Below are 21,859 nucleotides of genomic sequence, written 5' to 3' on the forward strand. Positions count from 1 at the left end.
ATTCTTTGGATACTTCACTTAGTATAATGGGTTCCAGCTCTCTCCAGGAGAACCAAAGAGATGTCGTATCATCGTTATTTCTTATAGCTGAGTAGTACTCCATGGTATACATATACCACAGTTTACTAATCCATTCGTGGATCAATGGGCACTTGGGTTGTTTCCACATCTTTGCGATTGTGAATTGTGCTGCTATAAACATTCGGGTACAGGTGTCTTTGTTAAAAAATGACTTTTGTTCTTCTGGGTATATGCCCAATAATGGAATTGCTGGATCAAATGGTAGGTCTACTTGAATCTGTTTAAGGTATCTCCATATTGCTTTCCATAGGGGTTGCACTAGTTTGCATTCCCACCAGCAGTGTATGAGTGTTCCTGTCTCTCCGCATCCACGCCAACACGTGTTGTTTTGGGATTTTTTGATAAAGGCCATTCTCACCGGAGTTAAGTGGTATCTCATTGTGGTTTTGATTTGCATTTCCCTGATGATTAGGGATGTTGAGCATTTTTTGATACGTTTTTTGGCCATTCTTATGTCTTCTTTTGAAAAATTTCTATTCATGTCCTTTGCCCATTTTTTGATAGGATTGTTTGATTTTTTCTTGCTGATTTTCCTGAGTTCTAAATAGATTCTTGTTATCAGTCTTTTATCTGATGTGTAGTATGCAAAAATTTTTTCCCATTCTGTAGGCTGTCTGTTTATTTTCGTGACTGTTTCTTTGGCTGTGCAGAAGCTTTTTAATTTAATCAGGTCCCATTCGTTTATTTTTGTTGTTGCTGCAATTGCCTTAGGGGTTTTCTTCATAAATTCTTTGCCTAGACCAACGTCTGTGAGAGTCTTTCCTACATTTTCTTCTAGAATTCTAATCGTTTCCCATTTAAGCTTTAAATCTGTTATCCACCGTGATTTGATTTTTGTGAGAGGTGAAATCTGTGGGTCCTGTTTCAGTCTTCTACATGTGGCTATCCAGTTTTCCCAGCACCATTTATTGAATAGGGACTCTTGTCCCCAGAGTATTTTTTTGTCTATTTTGTCAAAGATTAGATGATTATATGAGGATGGTTTTATATTTGGGTTTTCTGTTCTGTTCCACTGGTCTGTGTCCCTGCCCTTGTGCCAATACCAAGCAGTTTTAAGCACCACAGCTTTGTAGTATAGTTTGAAGTCTGGCAAATCAATACCTCCCATTTTGTTTTTATTGCTTAAGATTGCTTTTGCTATACGGGGTCTTCTCTGTTTCCATACAAAGTGTATAATTATTTTTTCTAAGTCTGTGAAAAATGATGTTGGTAATTTAATAGGAATTGCATTGAATCTATAGATTACTTTGGGTAGTATAGACATTTTAACGATGTTAATTCTTCCAATCCATGAGCATGGTATGGATTTCCACTTATTTACGTGTTCTGCAATTTCCTTCCTTAGCGTTTCATAGTTCTCTTTATAGAGGTCCTTTACCTCTTTAGTTAAATATATTCCTAGATATTTTATTTTCTTTGTTGCTATTTTGAAAGGTATTGAGTCCTTAATTTGGTTCTCCAATTGAATGGTATTGGCATATATGAATGCCTCTGATTTGTGTGTATTGACTTTGTAACCTGAGACATTACTGAATTCGTTAATTAATTCCAGGAGTCTCTTGGTTGAGTCCTTGGGGTTTTCCAGATACAACATCATATCATCAGCGAAGAGTGAGAGTTTGATCTCTTCTGTCCCTATTTGGACACCTTTGATTCTGCTCTCTTGTCTGATAGCTCTCGCAAGGACTTCCAATACAATGTTGAAAAGTAATGGGGACAGTGGGCAGCCTTGTCTGGTTCCAGTTCTGAGTGGGAATGCTTTCAATTTTTCCCCATTCAGTATGATGTTGGCTGTGGGTTTGTCATATATGGCTTGTATTATTTTTAGGTAGGTCCCATTTATGCCTATGTTGTTAAGTGTTTTTATCATAAAAGGGTGTTGAATTTTGTCAAATGCTTTTTCTGCATCTATTGAGAGGATCATATGGTCTTTATTTTTGCTTCTATTTATGTGGTTAATTACATTTATAGATTTTCGTATGTTGAACCACCCCTGCATCTCTGGGATGAAGCCTACTTGGTCGTGATGAATTATTTTTTTAATCAGCACTTGGATACGATTTGCTAGGATTTTATTGAGAATTTTTGCATCTACGTTCATGAGAGAAATTGGTCTGTAGTTTTCTTTTTTTGTTGCATCCTTTCCTGGTTTTGGTATCAATGTTATATTGGCTTGGTAGAATGTGTTGGGGAGAATTCCATCCTTCTCAATATTGAAGAATAGTTTATGTAGGATGGGCACCAGTTCATCTTTGTATGTATGGTAAAATTCAGGTGTGAACCCATCTGGACCAGGGCTTTTCTTTTTGGGAAGGTTTTTTATTGCTGTTTCAATTTCAGTTCTTGATATTGGTCTATTCAGGAATTCTATTTCTTCCTGATTGAGCTTGGGAAGGCTGTGTGTTTCTAAAAATTTGTCCATTTCCTCCTCATTTTCCAATTTGTGTGCATAAAGATTTTTGTAATATTCATAGATAATGTCATGTATCTCTGTGGCTTCGGTTGTGATTTCTCCTTTCATGTTCCTGATGGAAGTTATTAAAGATTTTTCTTTTCTGCTCTTGGTTAGTCTAGCCAGTGGTGTGTCTATTTTATTTATCTTTTCAAAGAACCAACTTTTTGTTTTATTAATTTCCCTTATAGTCTTTAAACCAACAAAAGTAATAAAAGACAAAGACGGTTACTACATACTGGTGAAAGGCACAATTCAACAAGAAGACATAACCATACTTAATATATATACACCCAATCTAGGTGCACCCAGATTCATAAAGCAAATCCTACTCGATCTAAACCAAATGATAGACAACAACACTTTAATAGTTGGAGACTTTAACACCCCACTGACAGCACAGGACAGATCCTCCAAGCAGAAAATAAGCAAAGACATAGTAGACTTAAACAGAAGGCTAGAACAAATGGGCCTGACTGACATCTACAGGACATTCTACCCTAAATCCACTGAATATACATTCTTCTCATCGGCTCACGGAACATTCTCTAAGATTGACCATATCCTAGGCCATAAAGCAAGTCTTAAAAAAATTAAAAAAATAGAAATCATACCCTCCATCTTCTCAGACCACAATGGAATAAAAGTAATAATGAACCCTAACAGGAACTCTCATTCCTACTCAAGGTCATGGAAGCTAAACAACCTTCTTCTGAATAACAATTTTGTAAAAGAAGAAATTAAGTCAGAAATCAAAACATTCTTTGAATTAAATGACAAAGGTGACACAACTTATCAAAATCTATGGGATGCAGCTAAAGCAGTCCTGAGAGGAAAATTCATTTCCATAAATGCTTATTTCAAAAAGACAGACAACTTACAAATAGACAACTTAATGAATAGACTCAAAGAGCTGGAGAAAGAAGAACAGACTGACCCCAAACCCAGCAGAAGGCGAGAAATTGTTAAGATCAAATCAGAATTAAATGAAAAAGACAACAAAAATACAATTGGATTTTTAATTAAAGTTAAGACTCAAATCCAGATTTTAACATTAAGAACATGTAATCAGAGAAAAGTGTGGAATAACAGACTTACTTTTCTAGATTCTCTAGTTGTACCAAAGTTGAGGATAAGATTATGGGTAGGCCGTTAATTTCTATGTGATACTAAACCAAGTAAGTATTTTCTCTTTGTGAGTCATAAGATTTACTTAAGAAGATTACATTGATTGGCCATTGAGAAAATATCTCTACTAATTCTTTTTTTATCATAAGGAAAGAAACAGCCAGTAGTATTTTAAGAAACAATGCTTGAATTCAGTGTCATGTGGTCATATAGAACTTTATAGCATGTATGTGTGTGTGTGTGTGTGTACTTGTGTGTGTAAATTTTTGTGTTCATGAAATGGTGAGCTAGATCAGACCAGGATAATTTATATCCATTTCTTCCTCTGGATAAATTAATGAAAGCATCATGAACTAACTTGTTAGAATAGACTGATATCAGGAATAGAGCCTAGTTTTATTTTATTTTATTTTTTTACATTGCTAGAGCATTGCACATAAACTTTCTGAAGAAGACTTTTTATCTGCCTTTTAGTCTCAGGCAAGAACTTTTAATCCTTCTTTGTCTCCCCCACCCCCTGCATTTTTTCGTAAAGGGTGAACCTGGTAGAAATGGAAATACTGGTGAAGTGGGATTTACAGGATCTCCGGTAAGTTTATACTTGTCAATATATGACATAAAGACAAACTTCAAAAAAATAAAGAACATTTAAATTAACTTGCAGTTCATTGTATGCACATGTTTTAGACACTAAGTAAATGAAGACAGCCGAGCAGTGCTTCCTTCCGTCAAAATGGAAAATGTCAGAACACTTTGCTGGAGTGATAGCTAACTCCACGTCCCTGCTTTGCATTGGCACCATACAAATAGCCCTCCTAAAGTCAGAGAACTATATTGTAACCTAACATGAGTACTTTCCAAACTGAGTATCAAATTTTTAGGCTATTCAGAAAAGAGGAAAATTTTTTCAGAAAATGAGTCACCAGCCTGACCTATTTACAACTCACATCTCAGTCCTGCTTTATCTTTTTAATATTTTTATTTTGTAGTGTCCCAAGTATCTAAATAATACTTGGGAAGAAAAGTTTGTTGACTTGTTTTTTTATCGGCAAGGGACTATATATTGTGGACAGGAAGCCTCTTTGGCTGCTCTCCAAACCCCAATGTTGGCTGAAATTCTTGGTGAATAGTCTGGGGCCTAAACTTTCATGACAACATATGCTGATTGCCAGCCCTCCTAACACAGCTGCTTTCTCCTTCCTTGGCTCAGTAAAAGGCTAGGTCCCTGGCAACCCCCATGGCCAGAATTCAGGACCTGGGCCACTTTGCCGTAACTCTGAACCCACCTGTCTGTTGTCACTTGCATTACTTTGCTAGGCCCTTTCCTGGAATGTGCTATGGGAGGAAATTAGAGAATTATAAACAAGCAAAAATCTTTCTTGAACATTCGTATTCATTGTGTTTCTCCACCCCAGCAGCCCCTAAACATTCAGCCTCCTAGTTATTATATTTCCTATAATTTCCTAATGTTTCCACCACTCAATACAACAGTACTACATTACTCTCTGTTTATTTTCTGAAAGTTGATGAGGTTTAATGCTAGGAATTTTTAAAAACAAATGAATGGTTATCTTTTATGGGAATTTACAGGACTCTAAGGATTATTTAGTTTCAAACATAAAACCAATCCCCCAGCTCCCTGCCCTCTTTCCTTTCCTTCCCCAGCAGCCTGGGAAGTAAGGGCTGACAAAGGCATGAGGTTTAGTCATTTGCGCAGATGTCCTTTTTGACCAATCCCGGCTTGAACCTCCTGCGTCCTGTTGCACTCTTGCACATACTCACAGTGTGGGCCCTCCGTGGGAGGAAAGGTGCCCTGCCAGCACAGCCCAGATGCACTCTGCAAGCTCGATGCAATGTGTGATTGTGCTGTAATGACAGTCCTGGGTCAGCAGAATGAGAATTTTTTATGAGCATCAGGACATCTGGTTCATTTTCTTGTTTATATTAGGGATATGTAATCACATGAGAATTTCCCTCAGAGACCGTAAAAGCTGAAGTTTACTAATTATTTGAAATAACATAGCTCAGTAATTCCCCTATAGGCTTAGATGGGTGTGTACTGAGTTGCCTGCTCAGGAGGAAGAGACAAAGCTCAGTGAAAGGGAGCATTTCAGCTGAAAAACTTAAAGGGAGTTCTTGACGTGAAAGAATTCCTAAGCAGGGTTACGTAAACAGAAGAATTAGTGGGACTTCATTTGTTCAGAGAGCATGATTTGATGTATCATTACTGTGATACCCCCCTAAAACACTAAAGAAATATTTTCCCCTCAAGAGGTCATAGAGGAATTATTGCTTTGGTTTTACCATATGAATTTCATTTATTGAGTTGCTTATTCAGTCATTTAGTAAGTAGCGAATGAAGCCTATGATTTGCAGTGCAGAAAGATTTTGCTATCTGTGTAAGAGTGTGCTAAGACAAGAGAAGATCCTTAAGAAAGGTTTAGGTAAAGTGCTATGAGAATTAAAAACATTATTGAACACCCACTAACCAGGTATAAGGCTAAGTACCAGGGATTTGGAGATTAATAATAATTGATAATAATCGATAGCATCAATCTATGCTATCAAGATGCTCCATATACTGGTGGCAGAGGTAATGGTAATTCAATGCAAAAGCAAATTAATGTAGGCAATGAACATAAGTAAATTATTAAGTCACTGGGTCTTCATCTATTTTGAGAGTATAAGGAAAATGTTCCAAGCATCATTTAAAAGTAATCATACCATTGGATTTGATTTTCTGTTGTATTTCTATTGTTTTTTTATTTAATATGATTAGGTGAAAGATGGATGAAATTAGCACAAATTAAGAAATTACTGAGTCAAGAAACAAAGCCATTCTCATATCTCCTGACCCTCCTGTCTGTTGGATATTTTATTTCCTCATTTAGTTTTTTAAACAATCATTAATCTACAAAGCCTCTCCTAAACATTTCATTTAAAAATTTTTCCTGATCACATTGTAATTCTATCCTTCCCATCACATTCTGCTGCCAATTTTTGAAAGTTCAGAGAAAAAACACATTGGTTTGCTACAAATGCATTTACTCTCTGTCACAAATAAAGCACAATGTACAGGAGGGAAGACATATTTTCTCTTAAATTTCTCTCCAGATTTTTTTTTTCCTATATCATGGCCTAGTCAATTCAGGCACTAAACCTGTTGATTCATGCTTATTTTCTTGTTATTTGTTTTTCTGCTACTAATTATAATACAATATCATTTGAAAATTTGAAAATGTCATCAGATCAATATATGATATTAACCCATGTCTTTATATGTCATTTTTCTATTTCTAACAGCATGTGTACTTTGCTATTTTATGTTCACCCAGATATGTTTTGACAGAAAAAGCATACTGCTTTTTTATATTCTTTAGTATATGGGTAGAAAACTGTGTAGCAGATATTTTTTGGGGGAAAAAAAAGTATATTAAGTTTAATGATTCTAAGATGTCTTATCTAATTTTTCTCCCTAGGGAGCTCGAGGTTTTCCTGGGGCACCTGGTCTTCCAGGCCTGAAGGGTCACCGAGTAAGTTCAATCCATTGTCATCCTCAGATATCGTGGTCTACTGAGTAGGGTCTCTGGAGCATTACCTTTGATATGTTTATAATTCCATTTGTCAGTTGTCCTTCATTGGCTGTGGTTGCAGTATTTATCTGTAGTTACTGAAATCACAATGCTTTTTTTAATATTTCCTTTGAATTTCATTTGATTCTATAAAGAAATACATTTTAAGTTCTTATTATGTGCCAGATGCTGTGCTACCAAAGAGGATATAGTGATGAATGAGAAAAGTCTCTGGCCTGCAGCTGCAGGTTAATAAGGGGTACAGATGAGAAAGTAGGCAATTACTGCATAGTCGAAAAAGTGACATGATACAAGTAGAGAGTGCATTAGATCACAGCAGGGACCCAGTCTACCCAGAAGTGGAAGGTAATAAAATGCTTTTTAATAATTCAAGATCATTAATTTGCAACCATTCTATTAATATATTGTATAAATATACAGAATCTATTTCTATCTATATCTATTAATATCTATCTATCAGAAAGCAAGGGTGATATTCAGTGTATACTGACTAGCCTCTGTTTTGAGTAGTTGAGCTTCTGATTAGAATGTTTGCTGCCATACTAGTTTTCAAATATTTTGAGTATCACACTGAATATAGCTCATATTTTATAACTATATGAACTCTATAACTGTGTGTGTCCTTTAAAGCAACTATAAGGTTTTTTATTTGTAGCTATAGATTGAATTTCTATGAAGTCACAGTTGTTTGAAAGGTGAGAACATTGCAAGTTGAAAATGTTATGTAAAAGTGAAAAACTTACTTTAATTTTCTCTGAGTAAATTTTCCAGGAAGGTTGAGAATTTGAAAATATTTGAGCAACAACTTTCAATTTGAGATTTCTTTTCATAAGGCACTTTCCATGAGCTTATTTTTGGTTGTTCTTGTATGTTTTTGAGAATTTATGAAACAAGATGCAAATACAAGTTTATATTTTTCTTCTTAGGGACACAAAGGTCTTGAAGGCCCTAAAGGTGAAGTTGGAGCAACTGGTTCCAAGGTAATTATATAATACCTCAGTGAAACCTCTTTATAGCATTTCAGCTCTGCTTCAGGTGCCTACAAATGTCTCAGAACCAAGTGGATAGGCCAATAAGTATAAGTTTTCATAGATGAGTGGCAATGGCTTAACCAGGTTAGGTGACAAGACCTTACTATGCCACCACGAATAGCCACCATGGCACTGGGTTTCTGGCAATGTAAGACAGGTGTTGTATTTATATGAAAATGGTGCTATGAATCCATCTTTTAAAAGACATTCATTTGTTTTCTTTAAAAATATCTGAGCAGTTTAGATGGTTCATTAGCTCTGTTCTGTACTACCTTTTTAATACCAGAACCTTTTGGACATTGTTTCTTCCCAAAATTTATCTATGTTTCTAGAGGGAGATAAAACATCAAGGAAGTATAGAGGAATTTTTGGTGGGAAGCATCATGAGATATATATATAAAAGCATTTGACTTTAAAATTTTTATTTCTAAGTTTCCTATAATGGATATTAAGAGAGTATTACGGTCAATTTTAGCTTTGTAAAGTTTTACTTGAGACATATCAGACATAGACAAATAGGTACCTTTTTGAGACTGATTACTGTGGGTAGGTGTGATAGTTTCCATCAATCTTGTTTAAATCCCCAATTTTAGTTTAGACTTATTTCTATAGAAACTAAATTTTTTATTGCATTTTGAGAATCAGTAATAAAATAAAATTCGGAAATCCTTCGTTGAAATTACACCTTTCTTATGCTCTCTGAAAATATTATACCTTTAGAATTATACATACATGGAACAAAGTGATGCGAATATCAATTGTAGGTTTCTCACACTGTAATGTAATCTAATTTTTGCTTTAGGGTGAAGCTGGCCCTACTGGTCAAATGGGTGCCATGGGTCCTCTGGTACGTATTGATTTCCTTATTCCTTAGATTTCTAAGATTATATTTCTTCGCTTTTTAGATTATGTTAAAAGAATGTTTAAATGAAAAAATAAAAAGACATGGAGAACAAATGTTAGCTGGTGGAATAATCTTGATTACCAGCTGATGGACCAGCACACCAAGAGAATTGAGCCCTTGTAATGAAAAAGGATTCCTACATTTAATTGTTTTTCTTAATTGTTGAATGCCCTTATTCTTTTTTTTATACTCAGTGATCAAATCAGTATTATTGTAGATTCATACCATTAGAGCTAGGTTAAATTTATTTTTGTAAGAGACAGTAGGTTATATATCTCCACAGGTGGATAGTTTGTCAAACCCAACATTGCTGCTAAAAATACCAGTGCTTGGTGACCAATTATATTGAGTTTGAATTGGATTAAGTAGTAGATTTACAACTATACTACCTATAGTTCAAATTAGATACTTCAAGAGATGCTTTTATTCTCATCTACAGGGTCCGAGGGGAATGCCAGGAGAAAGAGGGAGACTTGGCCCACAGGGTGCTCCTGTAAGTATACCCACTTTTGTTTATATTGCTGAGATGTGTATTTTAACTCTTTTTAAGACTTGCTTTACTGAATATGCCTTTTAAATGAGATTAATAGTACTATCACTTCTTAGCCTTTTGGCTAAGATCAAGTGTGAAGATTAATGGTACTAATCACCTACGTTTTAAATTTGTATTTTGGAATAAATTTAGGTTTATAGAAAAGTTGAAAAGATAGTATAGAGAGTTTTCCTATTCTCTTCACCTGGCTTTAATGTTAAAATCTTACATAACCACAGTACATTTGTTGTCTACTTATTATATTTTAATACAAAAATTAAGAAAAAAGATGGTGAACTAACACCATTTTAACAACCTGGATGGAACTGGACACCATCCTTTTAAATGAAATATCACAAGAATGGAAGAACAAAAACCATATGTACTCACTACTAAATTGAAACTTATAGATCAACACTCATGTGTACATATGGTAGTAAAGTTTAACGGAAATCAAGCAGGTGCTGGGGCGGGAGAAGCAGATGGGTAAATTCACACCTAATGGGTATGATGCACACTATATGGATGATGGACACACTTACAACTTTGGCTCAAACTTTGCAAAAGCAATTCATGTAACCAAAACATTTTTACCCCCCCTAATATTCTGAAATAAAAAAAGAGAGAGAAAAAGGAAACAATGAACACATCAGACCATGGAATATAGTCCATAGAAAAACATGGGCTTTGGACAGTAATAAAATTATAATAATAGCAAACATGTATCAAGGACTTATTATATGCCAAACATATTTCAAAGCATTTTACTTTATGTTCATCATAATCCTAAGAAGTAGGTATTAATACTGTGAGTATACCCTTTGAAAGAACTTAACCTCCTGATTAACTGTCTTTGATTCATTTTAATTGTAAAGATTGAGAAATACTCTTGCCAACTCTTATGTACCTTGAACCTGGATAGGGAGCATATTCTAATTCTTTTCAGAACCCTCTAAAGGTTGGGCTATACTGGCTGATATTTTAATTTTGTAGTTCATTACATTGTACCCACTTTGCTTTTGACAATTAAGGACAATCACCTTGCCTCTATTATTTCAAGATACTATTATTCCCTCTGCTGTTAGGAATTCTAGGTTTACAACATCCCCTACTATTACCCATAGCCCAGGTAGGACTGACACCCCAAAGCTTCTCAATAGTACCAAAGTCAGGACACTGGTTTGGAAAGGGTAAGACCTTGTCACCAGGTCACTCCTTATCACTTTGGTAAGGAAAGTGTCCTATGGGGATATAGAGAATATTGTCGAATATAGTTAGCTATTAGCTTATCCAGCCTTACATGGTACAGCCAATCTAGTATGTTCACTTTTCTGTGCTTTCTTCCATCATCTGCAAAGCCATTTCTGATATTTCTACCTCAGTGTAGGCCATTGCTCTTTAGAGTTTCCAACAATCATCTCCCAAGTTATTACTATCTCCCAGAGTTCTTCCCAGGGTGTTAAATTGTGGGTCGTGGGAGAGTGCTTCCATATCATTAAAGTTCTCTGACTTTATATACTTTCCTTTTTGATCCAGCACTTTCAGGACCAAGACCCATACATTCTTTCTTGGATCCTGCCTCTACCTGTTGTTTAGGTCTTATAGATGTATAATATCTTTTTTTATGAGAAATAGTGCTTCCTGAGTCCAGTTATTAGGTCATTAAATATGAAATGTCCTATTTCGAATCAAAAGTTTAGTTTATTATGTAAAACAAGAAGCAGTACAGTTAATCAAAGAATGTGCCCAAACTATTGACACGGTTTTGCCATCTTAACAGTAGCTTGCTTATACCAGCAGCAAAGAAGCCTGGACAGCAAGTGGTGATGAAATTGTGAAAGGCATTTTCCCCAGCTTCCCCAGCCTGTTGAGAATTGAATACTTTTCCTTACAAGAAGTGGTCCAAAGCCTGGAAGAGGTGGTAGTTGGTGCAAGGTCTGGTGAATACAATGGATGACAGAGAGTTTCCAATTCCAGCTTCTGTAGTTTGAACACCGTTCGTTGTCCTTTGCGACATGTGATCTTGCAAGAGGATTGGCCTGTCTCTGTTGACCAATCTCAGCTGCTTAATCGCAAGCATCATCATGATTTCATCCAGTTGGTTGCAGTAGACATCCGCTGTAATTGATTGACCAGGTTTCATGAAGCTGTAGTGAATAATACCAGCACTGGACCACCAAACAGACACCATTAGCTTTTTTTGATGAATATTCTGCTTTGGACTGTGTTACGGCATTTCATCTTTATCCAACCATTGTGCCAAACACTTGGCGACAGTCAAAAAGAATCCATTTTTCATTAAACATCACAATATGGTATAGAAGTGGTTTGTGTTTATATTGTGACAGCAAAGATTTCTCTTCTGATGCTCATTTAATTCATGCAGAACCCATCTATCCAGCTTCTTTACCTTGCCCGTTTTATTTGTTTTTACAAGGAAGACTTTCCTCCTCTGAATTAATATAGCTATTAAGAAAGTTGAGGTGTTCAAATTTTCATTGTCTCTGAACTCATATGATAGAAGGTGATATATTGAAATAAAAAGAATAATTGTAAACAGTTACATTTTTGTTTCTTATTGCTCTAAGGATAGATGTGTTTATTACTACCTTAACAATTTTGTATAAATGTGTATTTTTATTCCTGTTAACCAAATTATGGTTGTTTTCAGTTAACTTTAATAGTTATTCTTCAATTTTTAACATGGGAATTTTTTTGTAAAGCCAATGAATTGTAGGAACATATAGTATAAAATGTAATCTTATACTATTTTGTCTATTTTTCTCCTAATTAGGGACAACGAGGTGCACATGGTATGCCTGGAAAACCTGGACCAATGGTGAGGTGTATTAATTTCATATTAATTTATTAATTTATTCATTCATTTTTCCATTTGTACATTCATAAATATTTACAGAGCACTCACAGATACTTGGAATAAAAATCTGATAAACATATAGTACTTACCATTCAAAACTGTTCTATTGAAGAAGAAAGATATATTAATTAAGATAGTTGCATAATACTATTGCTAATTGCTATAACATAGAATAACATACCTCCCATACAACTGGAGGTATGGGAATATAGAGGAGGAGGTACCTATAAATCTAATGGAAGATGATATCAAGGAAGACTTAATAAGGAGTAACTTTCAAGCCAAGTCTTGAAAGATGAGTATATAAAATGGACACAAATATAGCATGTCCCATAGGATGAATAGATGCAAAAACATGGTGAGCTCCTGAGTATGCTAGGAAGGTAAAATTGGATTGGGAGGCAGGAGTTAGATCATGAAAGGCTATATTTACTATGTTAAAGAGTTTTCAAGCTTTTTCCTACAATAGTTAATGAGAGATCATGCAGAGACTTTAAGCATAGGAACTTCATGACCAGAAAGATCATCTGCTGGTGATGGGAGAGATGAAATGACAATGGATAAGACTAAAGGGTTAGTTTTAATGCAATTGGCATAATCCCAGAGAGAAATCATAAAGACATGAACTAAAGTTACCACAGTAGCAGTGGAGACAGATTGTATATCAATGAGCTAAGAAACTGTAATGGATGTGGCCACGGAGTTTTCTGGTTTAAGGAGTTCAGTGGATGATCTAATTTATCTGAAATTGGAAATATAGGAAGAGGAACAGACTATTGCTTATGGGTTTAAGTTTAGAATGGGAAGAAATGAGTTTAATTTTGTGACAGGATATTCCACAGTGGAGCTTGGGATAGAAATCTGAATTGCAAATGTAGATTTGTGAATTTTTAACACATAAGCAATAAATAAAGCCATCAGAGTAAAAGTGTAAGATGGAGTGAGAAACAGTGAGGTCTCAGGTTGTGATAATATTTTGTATACCGTGCTTTTTATGCCCAGTATTGACAATGGTAATATACTTCGCTCCAGACAATCTTGCAATATTTCATAGGTTATCCTTGTAAATTATGAACCTTTAACTCACATTTGAATATGAAAATCTGAACATTTGTTGTCTACTGGTAGTAAATTTTAAACAAAGGCAAAAATTTTTAATTTGACAAATTTCTAACATACTACCTTTTTTCTCTTTCCTTTACTTGCATTAGTTCTCCCATATGTATAACCACAATTGTTGCTCCTTAACTGCTGGGTTTACCCAGAGGCATAAAGGATCCTAAAAGATCTGTGGAGAAGAAATAGATTGTGGTTATAACCAATGACATGTGTCAAAGTCTCTAGTTTTATTTTGTCAAAGTTAATTAAATTATATCTCTCCAAGAAAAACAAAACTAAATTAATTTATTAAAATAGCCTAAAGACATAATTCAGGTATTTTCTGAGCTATAGAGCAATTGATCCATACATGTTCTTTCCCCATAAAATTATTTGACTTTAATAGTGCCCTGATTTTCAAAAAGAAGATATAATGACATCTAGAAGACATTATTCCATGTATGATTGAGACTGGTTACTAGTAAAATATACATACTAATAGTGTAGGCATCATCTAGTAACCTTCATCTGCTACTCATGAAAACAGTGATTCTCAACTTTGGCTGCATATTAGAATTACCTGTGAAGCTTTTAAAAATATTGATGCCTGAAGCAATTGAAACATAATCTCTAGAGGTGAACTCAGAAATCAGTATTTTTTAAAGCTCTACAGATGATTCCACAGGATCGTCAATGTTAATAACTATTCCATGAGGCCAAAAAATAGTGTTTTATAAATACATAAATGTATTTACAAAATATTTTCCATAGCCATGTTTTTTTAATTAGAATTTTATAGTAATTGAGCACAAAGTTGTTGGTGGAAATGGTCTTAAATATATAGTCCAAGGAACAATTTTATCTTATTGAAACAGCACAAGTTGAGTCAAGGACACAAAGTAAATTGTGCTAATAAAAGAGCATGAAAAGAAAATCTTATATGAGGGAGAGAGAGAGGGAATATTCATGATCAACACGGGCTAATATTGAAACACTACAAAAAATTAGATTATGTGTCAAAATACAAAATTATGCCAAAGTGTAAAAATGACATAATTAGATATTAATTAAATACATGTCTGATTAATTTTCTGGCTTGTTTCAATAGGGTCCTCTTGGGATACCAGGCTCTTCTGGTTTTCCAGGAAATCCTGGAATGAAGGTAAGATGTTAATATACACTATTTAACTCTGCTTGACAACATGAGTCCCCAAGTGCAGAATGATATTGCATTAATTGGAGAGTATGGAAGTTACCCTTAACTAAGGAAAGACCCTAGGATATGCTCATTATCCATTATGAAGGGGGAAAAGTAAATGGAAAAAAAAATGAAATAAACTGTAAAATATGTAATTAAAGAATTATTATTAATACTTATATTTATGTAATTATAATATCAAATCATCTGTTATGTTAGATCTCTAACACCAAATAACTAAAACAGCTACAAGGAACAAGAGCTTTAAACCAAATTGGAACCCTATTCTTGGATAGAGTGCCTCAGAGTAATAAACAGCAAAATTTTCTAAACAATAGGAGGTTAAAATAAATCAGAGGTTGTTCAAAGACTGTTCTTTCACACAGTGCTTGCCAACACTCTGCACACCCCCCAACCCCTGTTAAAGGAGTGGGCAGGGAAGGTATTTGGTTCTCCATGTGCGAACGGATTAAAGTATTCTGCTGGGATGACTTAAATTTGTAGTGAATCACGATTTGCCCTTTCTCTCAGTACTTTGGGATAAATTCAAGGATTACAGTAGGAAGACATTAAGATTATATTAGCTAAACCAGTGAATAAATTCAAAACACTACTTTAAATTTTAAGCAACACGTGTTTGATGACTTCTCACACCCAGTTTCCCTTTGGCAATCATTTCTTCCTCTTGAAGAAGGAATTTCCACACAAGATTTTGCTGTACAAAAATGGCTGTGGCCATGGGCAGTCATCTTGTCCCTCCAAGCCTGTTTCCTCATAGAATTTTGTTGAGGATTACATGAGACAATTTATGTTAAGCCTTAGCCTAATTCCTGATGCAATACAGGTTCATGCTTCTTATTAGTAGTGTTATTCAAATTAGATTTAAACATAGAAACAAGTGCCCCTGGCAAAAAATCTGTTGCTGACATTTCAAATATTCTTTGAAATGTGAGAATCATTAAGTCAAATTATTTTGTAAGCTCTCTTTAATATCATCTTTAAACTTTGTGCCACATGGATGGGACCACTTTAAAATAGTGCCTTAAGTCATTTCATTGCTTTCACTGAGAATTCAATGTGTACTCAAGTGAGTGGGATCTTCTTAGGTTCCCCTCTGACTCTGATTGCTCCCTGAAGTCCCAAACTTGCTCCCACTGACTCCAGCCCCAAACTTCCTATATACCCCCATGAAAACCTGCAAAATACCTTGTCTCTTCATGTGAGATCCTACACCCCCAAAATGAGTTCTGGCTAAGGAAATAAGGAAAGAATACTCACAATGCCTAGGACTCTATGAATTAGCAGAAAGAGGTTTCTTTCTGCTGAAGTTAAACTACACTAGCAATCACTGTGTATACAACTGTTCACTTTGCATACTTCCCTGTCCTCCTGGATTTTTGTTGTACTGATTGTTGGCTAATGAAAACTGGTTAATTGATCTCAAACATCTAGCAAAATTGTTTTTGTCGAAATTTTCCCCATCTTTGTCTTCCTGCCTCTCCCCACACCATAAAATTTCTGAATCTTTGCTTTTGGCCAGGATTCTGCTCTTCCTGTAAAGTTCTGCCGTGGTCTCTTGCTTTCTGGATGGAAAATAAACTCCCACATCTAGTTCTTTGCATTTCAGTGAGGGTAATAGGGACTCAACATGTTTTATTGATACTGATGAGCCTCTTAAGGCTTAGAATATTAGTTTTCCAGGTCCCTCTAGGATTAGATCCATATAGGTACACACTATGCCAGAAAAAATAAAGGAATCAAGTCAAATTTAAATTTCTGAAAAACAAAGAATAAACTTTTAGTATAAGTGTGTCCCAATTATTGCATGGGAAAAGCCACTAAAAGTTATTTGCTGTTTATCTGAATTAAAATTCAACTAGGCAATCTGCATTTATTTATTCTCTGTATCACTATCTTGCCTTAAAATAATATTCATTATTAGATTGCCTTGACCACTTTGCTCTGCCCTTAATGCTGCTTTTAAAAAATATCCTTTAATTTCTGTCAAAGAAGTGTTTTTTTTTTTTTTCGTTTAAAAATATATGTGGCTTTTCTTAGATCTTGCCAAAAGCTGTCAAGGTCATTAGATGCTTGTAGCTCAGGTGTATTCGACTTTACTTTTTTAAAAATTTGAGCATATTCCGGGGGTACAAATGTTTAGGTTACATATATTGCCTTTGCCCCACCCGAGTCAGAGCTTTAAGCATGTCCATCCCCCAGATGGTGCACACCACACCCATTAGGTATGAATATACCTATCCCTTCCTTCCCCCTCCCACCTGCCCGACACAAGATGAATGTTATTACTATATGTGCACATAAGTGTTGATCAGTTAATACCAATCTGATGATGAGTCTATGTGGTGCTTGTTTTTCCATTCTTGTGTTACTTCATTTAGTAGAATGGGCTCCAGCTCTACCCAGGATAATACAAGAGGTGCTAGATCACCATTGTTTTTTGTAGCTGAACAGAACTCCATGGTATACATACACCACATTTTATTAATCTGCTCATGTATTGATGGGCACTTGGGTTGTTTTACATCTTTGCCATTGTGAATTGTGCTACTATAAACATTCTAGTGCAGATGTCTTTTTTATAGAATGTCCTTTTTTCCTTTGGGTAGATGCCCAGTAATGGGATTGCTATATCAAATGGTAGTTCTACTTGTATCTCTTTGAGGTATCTCCATATTGCTTTCCACAGAGGTTGCACTAGTTTGCAGTCCCACCAGCAATATATAAGTGTTCCTATCTGTCTACATCCATGCCAACATTTATTGTTTTGGGACTTTTTGATAAAGGCCATTCTCACTGGAGATAAGTGATATCTCATTGTGGTTTTGATTTGCATTTCCCTGGTAATTAGAGATGTTGAGCATTTTTTCATATGTTTGTTGGCCATTAGTCTCTCTTCTTTTGAAAAGTTTCTGTTCATGTCCTTTGCCCACTTTTTGATGAGGTTGTTTGATTTTTTTTCTTGCTAACTTTCCTGCATTCTATATAGATTCTAATTATCAGCCCTTTATTGGATATGTAGCATGTGAATATTTTTTCCCATTTTGTAGGTTATCTGTTTGCTCTTGTGACAGTTTCCTTGCCTGTGCAGAAGCTTTTTAATTTGATCAGGTCCCATTTATTTATTTTTGTTGTTGCTGTGATTGATTGCCTTTGGGGTCTTCTTCATAAATTCTTTGCCTAGGCCAATATCTGTAAGAGTTTTTCCAACATTTTCTTCTAAAATTCTTATAGTTTCATGCCTTAGATCTTATATCTAGAAAACCCCAAAGATTCTGCCATGAGGCTACTGGAACTGATAAACAAATTCAGCAAAGCTCAGGTTACAAAATCAATGTACAGAAATCAGTAGCATTCCTATACACCAACAACAGTCAAAATGAGAACCGCATCAAAGACTCATACCCTTCACAATAGCAACAAAGAAAATAAAATACCTAGGAATATATTTAACTAAAGAGGTGAAAGACCTCTACAGGGAGAACTACAAAACTCTGAGGAAGGAAATAGCAGAGGACATAAACAGGTGGAAAACCATATCGTGCTCATGGGTCAGCAGAATCAACATTGTTAAAATGCCTATACTACCCAAAGTAATCTACAGATTCAATGCAATCCCTATTAAAGTACCAACATCATTTTTCACAGATCTAGAAAAATAATTCTATGCTTTGTCTGGAACTAGAGAAGATCCTGTATAGCAAAAGCAATCTTAAGCAAAAAGAACAAATTGGGAGGCATCAATTTACCAGACTTCGAGCTATACTATAAGGCTATAGCAACTAAAACAGCATGGTACTGGCACAAGAACAGACACATAGACTAATGGAACAGAACTGAAAACCCAGATATAAAATCATCCTCATACAGCCATCTAATCTTTGACAAAGCAGACAAAAACATACACTGGGGGAAAGAATCCTTATTCAATAAATGGTGCTGGGAAAATTGGATAGCCTTATGTAGAAGATTGAAACATGATCTGCACCTTTCACCTCTCACAAAAATCAACTCACAGTGGACAACAGACTTAAGTCTATTTCACTTTACTGAATACATGCTTTCTTGAAGGTCAATGGAAATGGATTTTTACAAATCAAATCATATCTTGTAGTATGAAATATGATTTGCTCTATTGTTCATATGGCAAGGAAACAATATCTTTTTTTGTAATGATGGTATGAAATTTTATATAGGCTGTTTTTACAGTGAGTCTGACACATTTGGAAAACTATTATCTGAATCCTGCAACACAATATATCTGATATTTGGTTAAAAAATATTAGGAAATAATTTGCTTATAATTTAGGTTATTCTTTAATAACTGCATCAGGTTTCAATTATGCGGTACATACATTGATACACTTGAAGTGCCTAGGTTTGCATCGAACAGAAACAACTCCTGATAGTACAGCGGGTCTGGTCAATTTTCTTCTCTCATTTGATTTGTGATGTTTAAATAGTCTGAATATACTTCTGCTATTTATACAGAAATGGGCTTGAAAAACTTGAATATTTATCTAAGAGCATATTAAAAGTAAACTCTGCAGGGATAAGAATATCTATTCTTATTATTCTTTGAGTTATTTGGTGGTTCCTGGTGTAGGGCTATTCTTACTTTTTTTGTAAGAACTAGATTATCTTAAATGTTAAATATGTAATAACTAAAAAATTCCAATAGATGTGATAAAAAATAATTCTTGATTTTGTGGCAGTTTAGGGGACGGGGAACTTAAGCTGACTGATGGATGTGTAGGAATTCTATAACTGTAGATTGGGGTATGGAAAATATTCCTAGTGAAGAGGCCTCCAGCATCATCAAATAAGGGGGTGGGAAGTGAGTCCCTGATAAACCTGTTTATGCTCTTGATGTCTTTAAATATCTGGGTTTAAAATGTAAAATTCCAGGTAAGCAATAACTTTGTATAATACCACTCTTGTATTTTTCTTAAATTAACATTTCCTTTTGCTCTCCTTTAGGGGGAAGCAGGTCCTACTGGGGCACGAGGCCCTGAAGGTCCTCAGGGGCAGAGAGGTGAAACTGGGCCACCAGGTCCAGTTGGCTCTCAAGGTCTTCCTGTAAGTTCCTAGCATGTGTAAGAACTAGCCCAGAAAGCTGGACATTTTTTTTATAAAATCCAAACAAATGCATCCTATTTTATTGGTATATAAGATCTGTACATATTTACGGGGTATATGTAATATTTTGTTACATGCATAGGATGTGCAATGATCAAATCAGGATATTTAGAATATCTAACACCTCATATATTTATCATTTCTATGTGGTGGGAGCATGTTAAGTCCTCTTATCTAGGTATTTTGAAATACAATATTGAATATATTCTCTTTGAATTCTGAATGATTGCTTAAAACTTATAAAGAAAACGCATTTCCCTTGTCAACTCTTCAAGATTTGCCTATTTTATATAAAAGAGAATTAGTAAAAAAAGTAATTTTTATGATACAATTATGGTTGATATTTTTTGAAAATTTTCTGCCTCTTCTTGGAAGATGGCTGAACATCTGAATACTACCCATATGTGCCTAGATATAGCTTAATATTTCCTAAACTTTTCATGTACCTTTTAGGGTGCTGTGGGAACTGATGGTACACCTGGTGCCAAAGGCCCAACGGTAAGTAACTGCATTTATGCTATGTGAAATTCAAAGGGACATGATCCTTATTTACCCTACACTCCTACCTGTATCTCTGCTCATCATGTCACTCTTGCTATCTGACAGGGCTCTCCGGGTACCTCTGGTCCTCCTGGCTCGGCAGGACCCCCTGGATCTCCGGGACCTCAGGGTAGTACTGGACCTCAGGGAATTCGAGGCCAACCGGTAATGTCCTTTGTAACAACTATCACCCTTTTGGTATATTCAACTAAGAGTGCCAAGAGTAACAACATGCAATGTGATGCAATGAAACATAAGATAATGTGACTTGTCCAAATGAAGGAAGTGAAGCCTGGAGACTTTGTAAAGTGAAGGCTAAATGTTAACTGTGCAATTTAGATGTTTAAACTCTAAGTAGAACATTATTGCAGTATGTTATATTTTAGTATTCTTTTATTTAAAATAATAAAATCATAACTTTATGGTCCATCTCATAGAATTTTATGAATCGTTTAATAACAAGTGTTATGGAAATATTTGGCAAGCCAGTCTGAGGTAATATGGAGGTGTAATAGGGATTTAAAATGACAATTTGGCTAAAAGTGAGTTCAACAGCTATTTCTTGAGAGTTATTCTTGAATGATTCCAGTATGTTGTTCATATTGAATGTTTCCATATTTTCACAGAAATTATTTATTAGAAAAAATATTGTGATGAGCCCCATAAGACATGAAAACATTGAGAAGTTGTGCTTATGTAGCTTTTAGCTTGATATATAAAAATAAATATTTAAACAAATACTTTAGATACTGTTCCAAGTAATGTGGTCATGCTGATAAGTTTTTCTTAAGTGCTGGTGACAGATTTATTAAAACACAAGTGTTGCTGATATGTCACATTGGATTTTACCATTTTCTGAATTCAGTAATCTGATTCCTGCAACATAAACTACAACTGGCATTTAAAGACACACATATACAAAACCCCAGAACACTCCAAAGCCGAAATGCCTGATTTGAAGTTGCCAAATTCCAAATAAATAGAACATAAATATAAGTCTATATCCTAAAATACAGCCAAAGTAGATTTGTCTATAGAAGTTGTCATTGTTAGTTCTAATTTTAATTATAAAATTTGAATAATGGAATAATTTTAATTATTCTGCTACACATGATAAAAAACATGATTTTAAAAGTAAAACTCTTGAAGACCACTGTAGAATAAACAAACTGCTATCAACTTATACTGAATTGTATAAAAATTTACACACATTCAACAAGATTTGCAAAATTTTAAAAAACAATTGTATTATTCTGCTGATTCAGTA

General features: G+C 34.9%; 1 protein-coding gene across 1 annotated transcript in view; it reads left to right on the forward strand.

The window, feature by feature from the left end:
- Positions 1-21,859, forward strand: part of COL5A2 (collagen type V alpha 2 chain) — a 149,741-nt gene that overhangs the window by 96,510 nt on the left and 31,372 nt on the right. Inside the window, exons 12-21 of the mRNA XM_045559859.1 lie at positions 4,197-4,250; positions 7,141-7,194; positions 8,181-8,234; positions 9,088-9,132; positions 9,629-9,682; positions 12,516-12,560; positions 14,806-14,859; positions 19,894-19,992; positions 20,506-20,550; positions 20,659-20,757. Of these exons, the coding sequence (XP_045415815.1) occupies positions 4,197-4,250; positions 7,141-7,194; positions 8,181-8,234; positions 9,088-9,132; positions 9,629-9,682; positions 12,516-12,560; positions 14,806-14,859; positions 19,894-19,992; positions 20,506-20,550; positions 20,659-20,757 (603 nt within the window). The remainder of the gene's footprint in view (positions 1-4,196; positions 4,251-7,140; positions 7,195-8,180; positions 8,235-9,087; positions 9,133-9,628; positions 9,683-12,515; positions 12,561-14,805; positions 14,860-19,893; positions 19,993-20,505; positions 20,551-20,658; positions 20,758-21,859) is intronic.

The sequence above is a fragment of the Lemur catta genome, chromosome 8 (genome assembly GCF_020740605.2).
Source record: "Lemur catta isolate mLemCat1 chromosome 8, mLemCat1.pri, whole genome shotgun sequence".
Lineage (NCBI taxonomy): Eukaryota > Metazoa > Chordata > Mammalia > Primates > Lemuridae > Lemur > Lemur catta.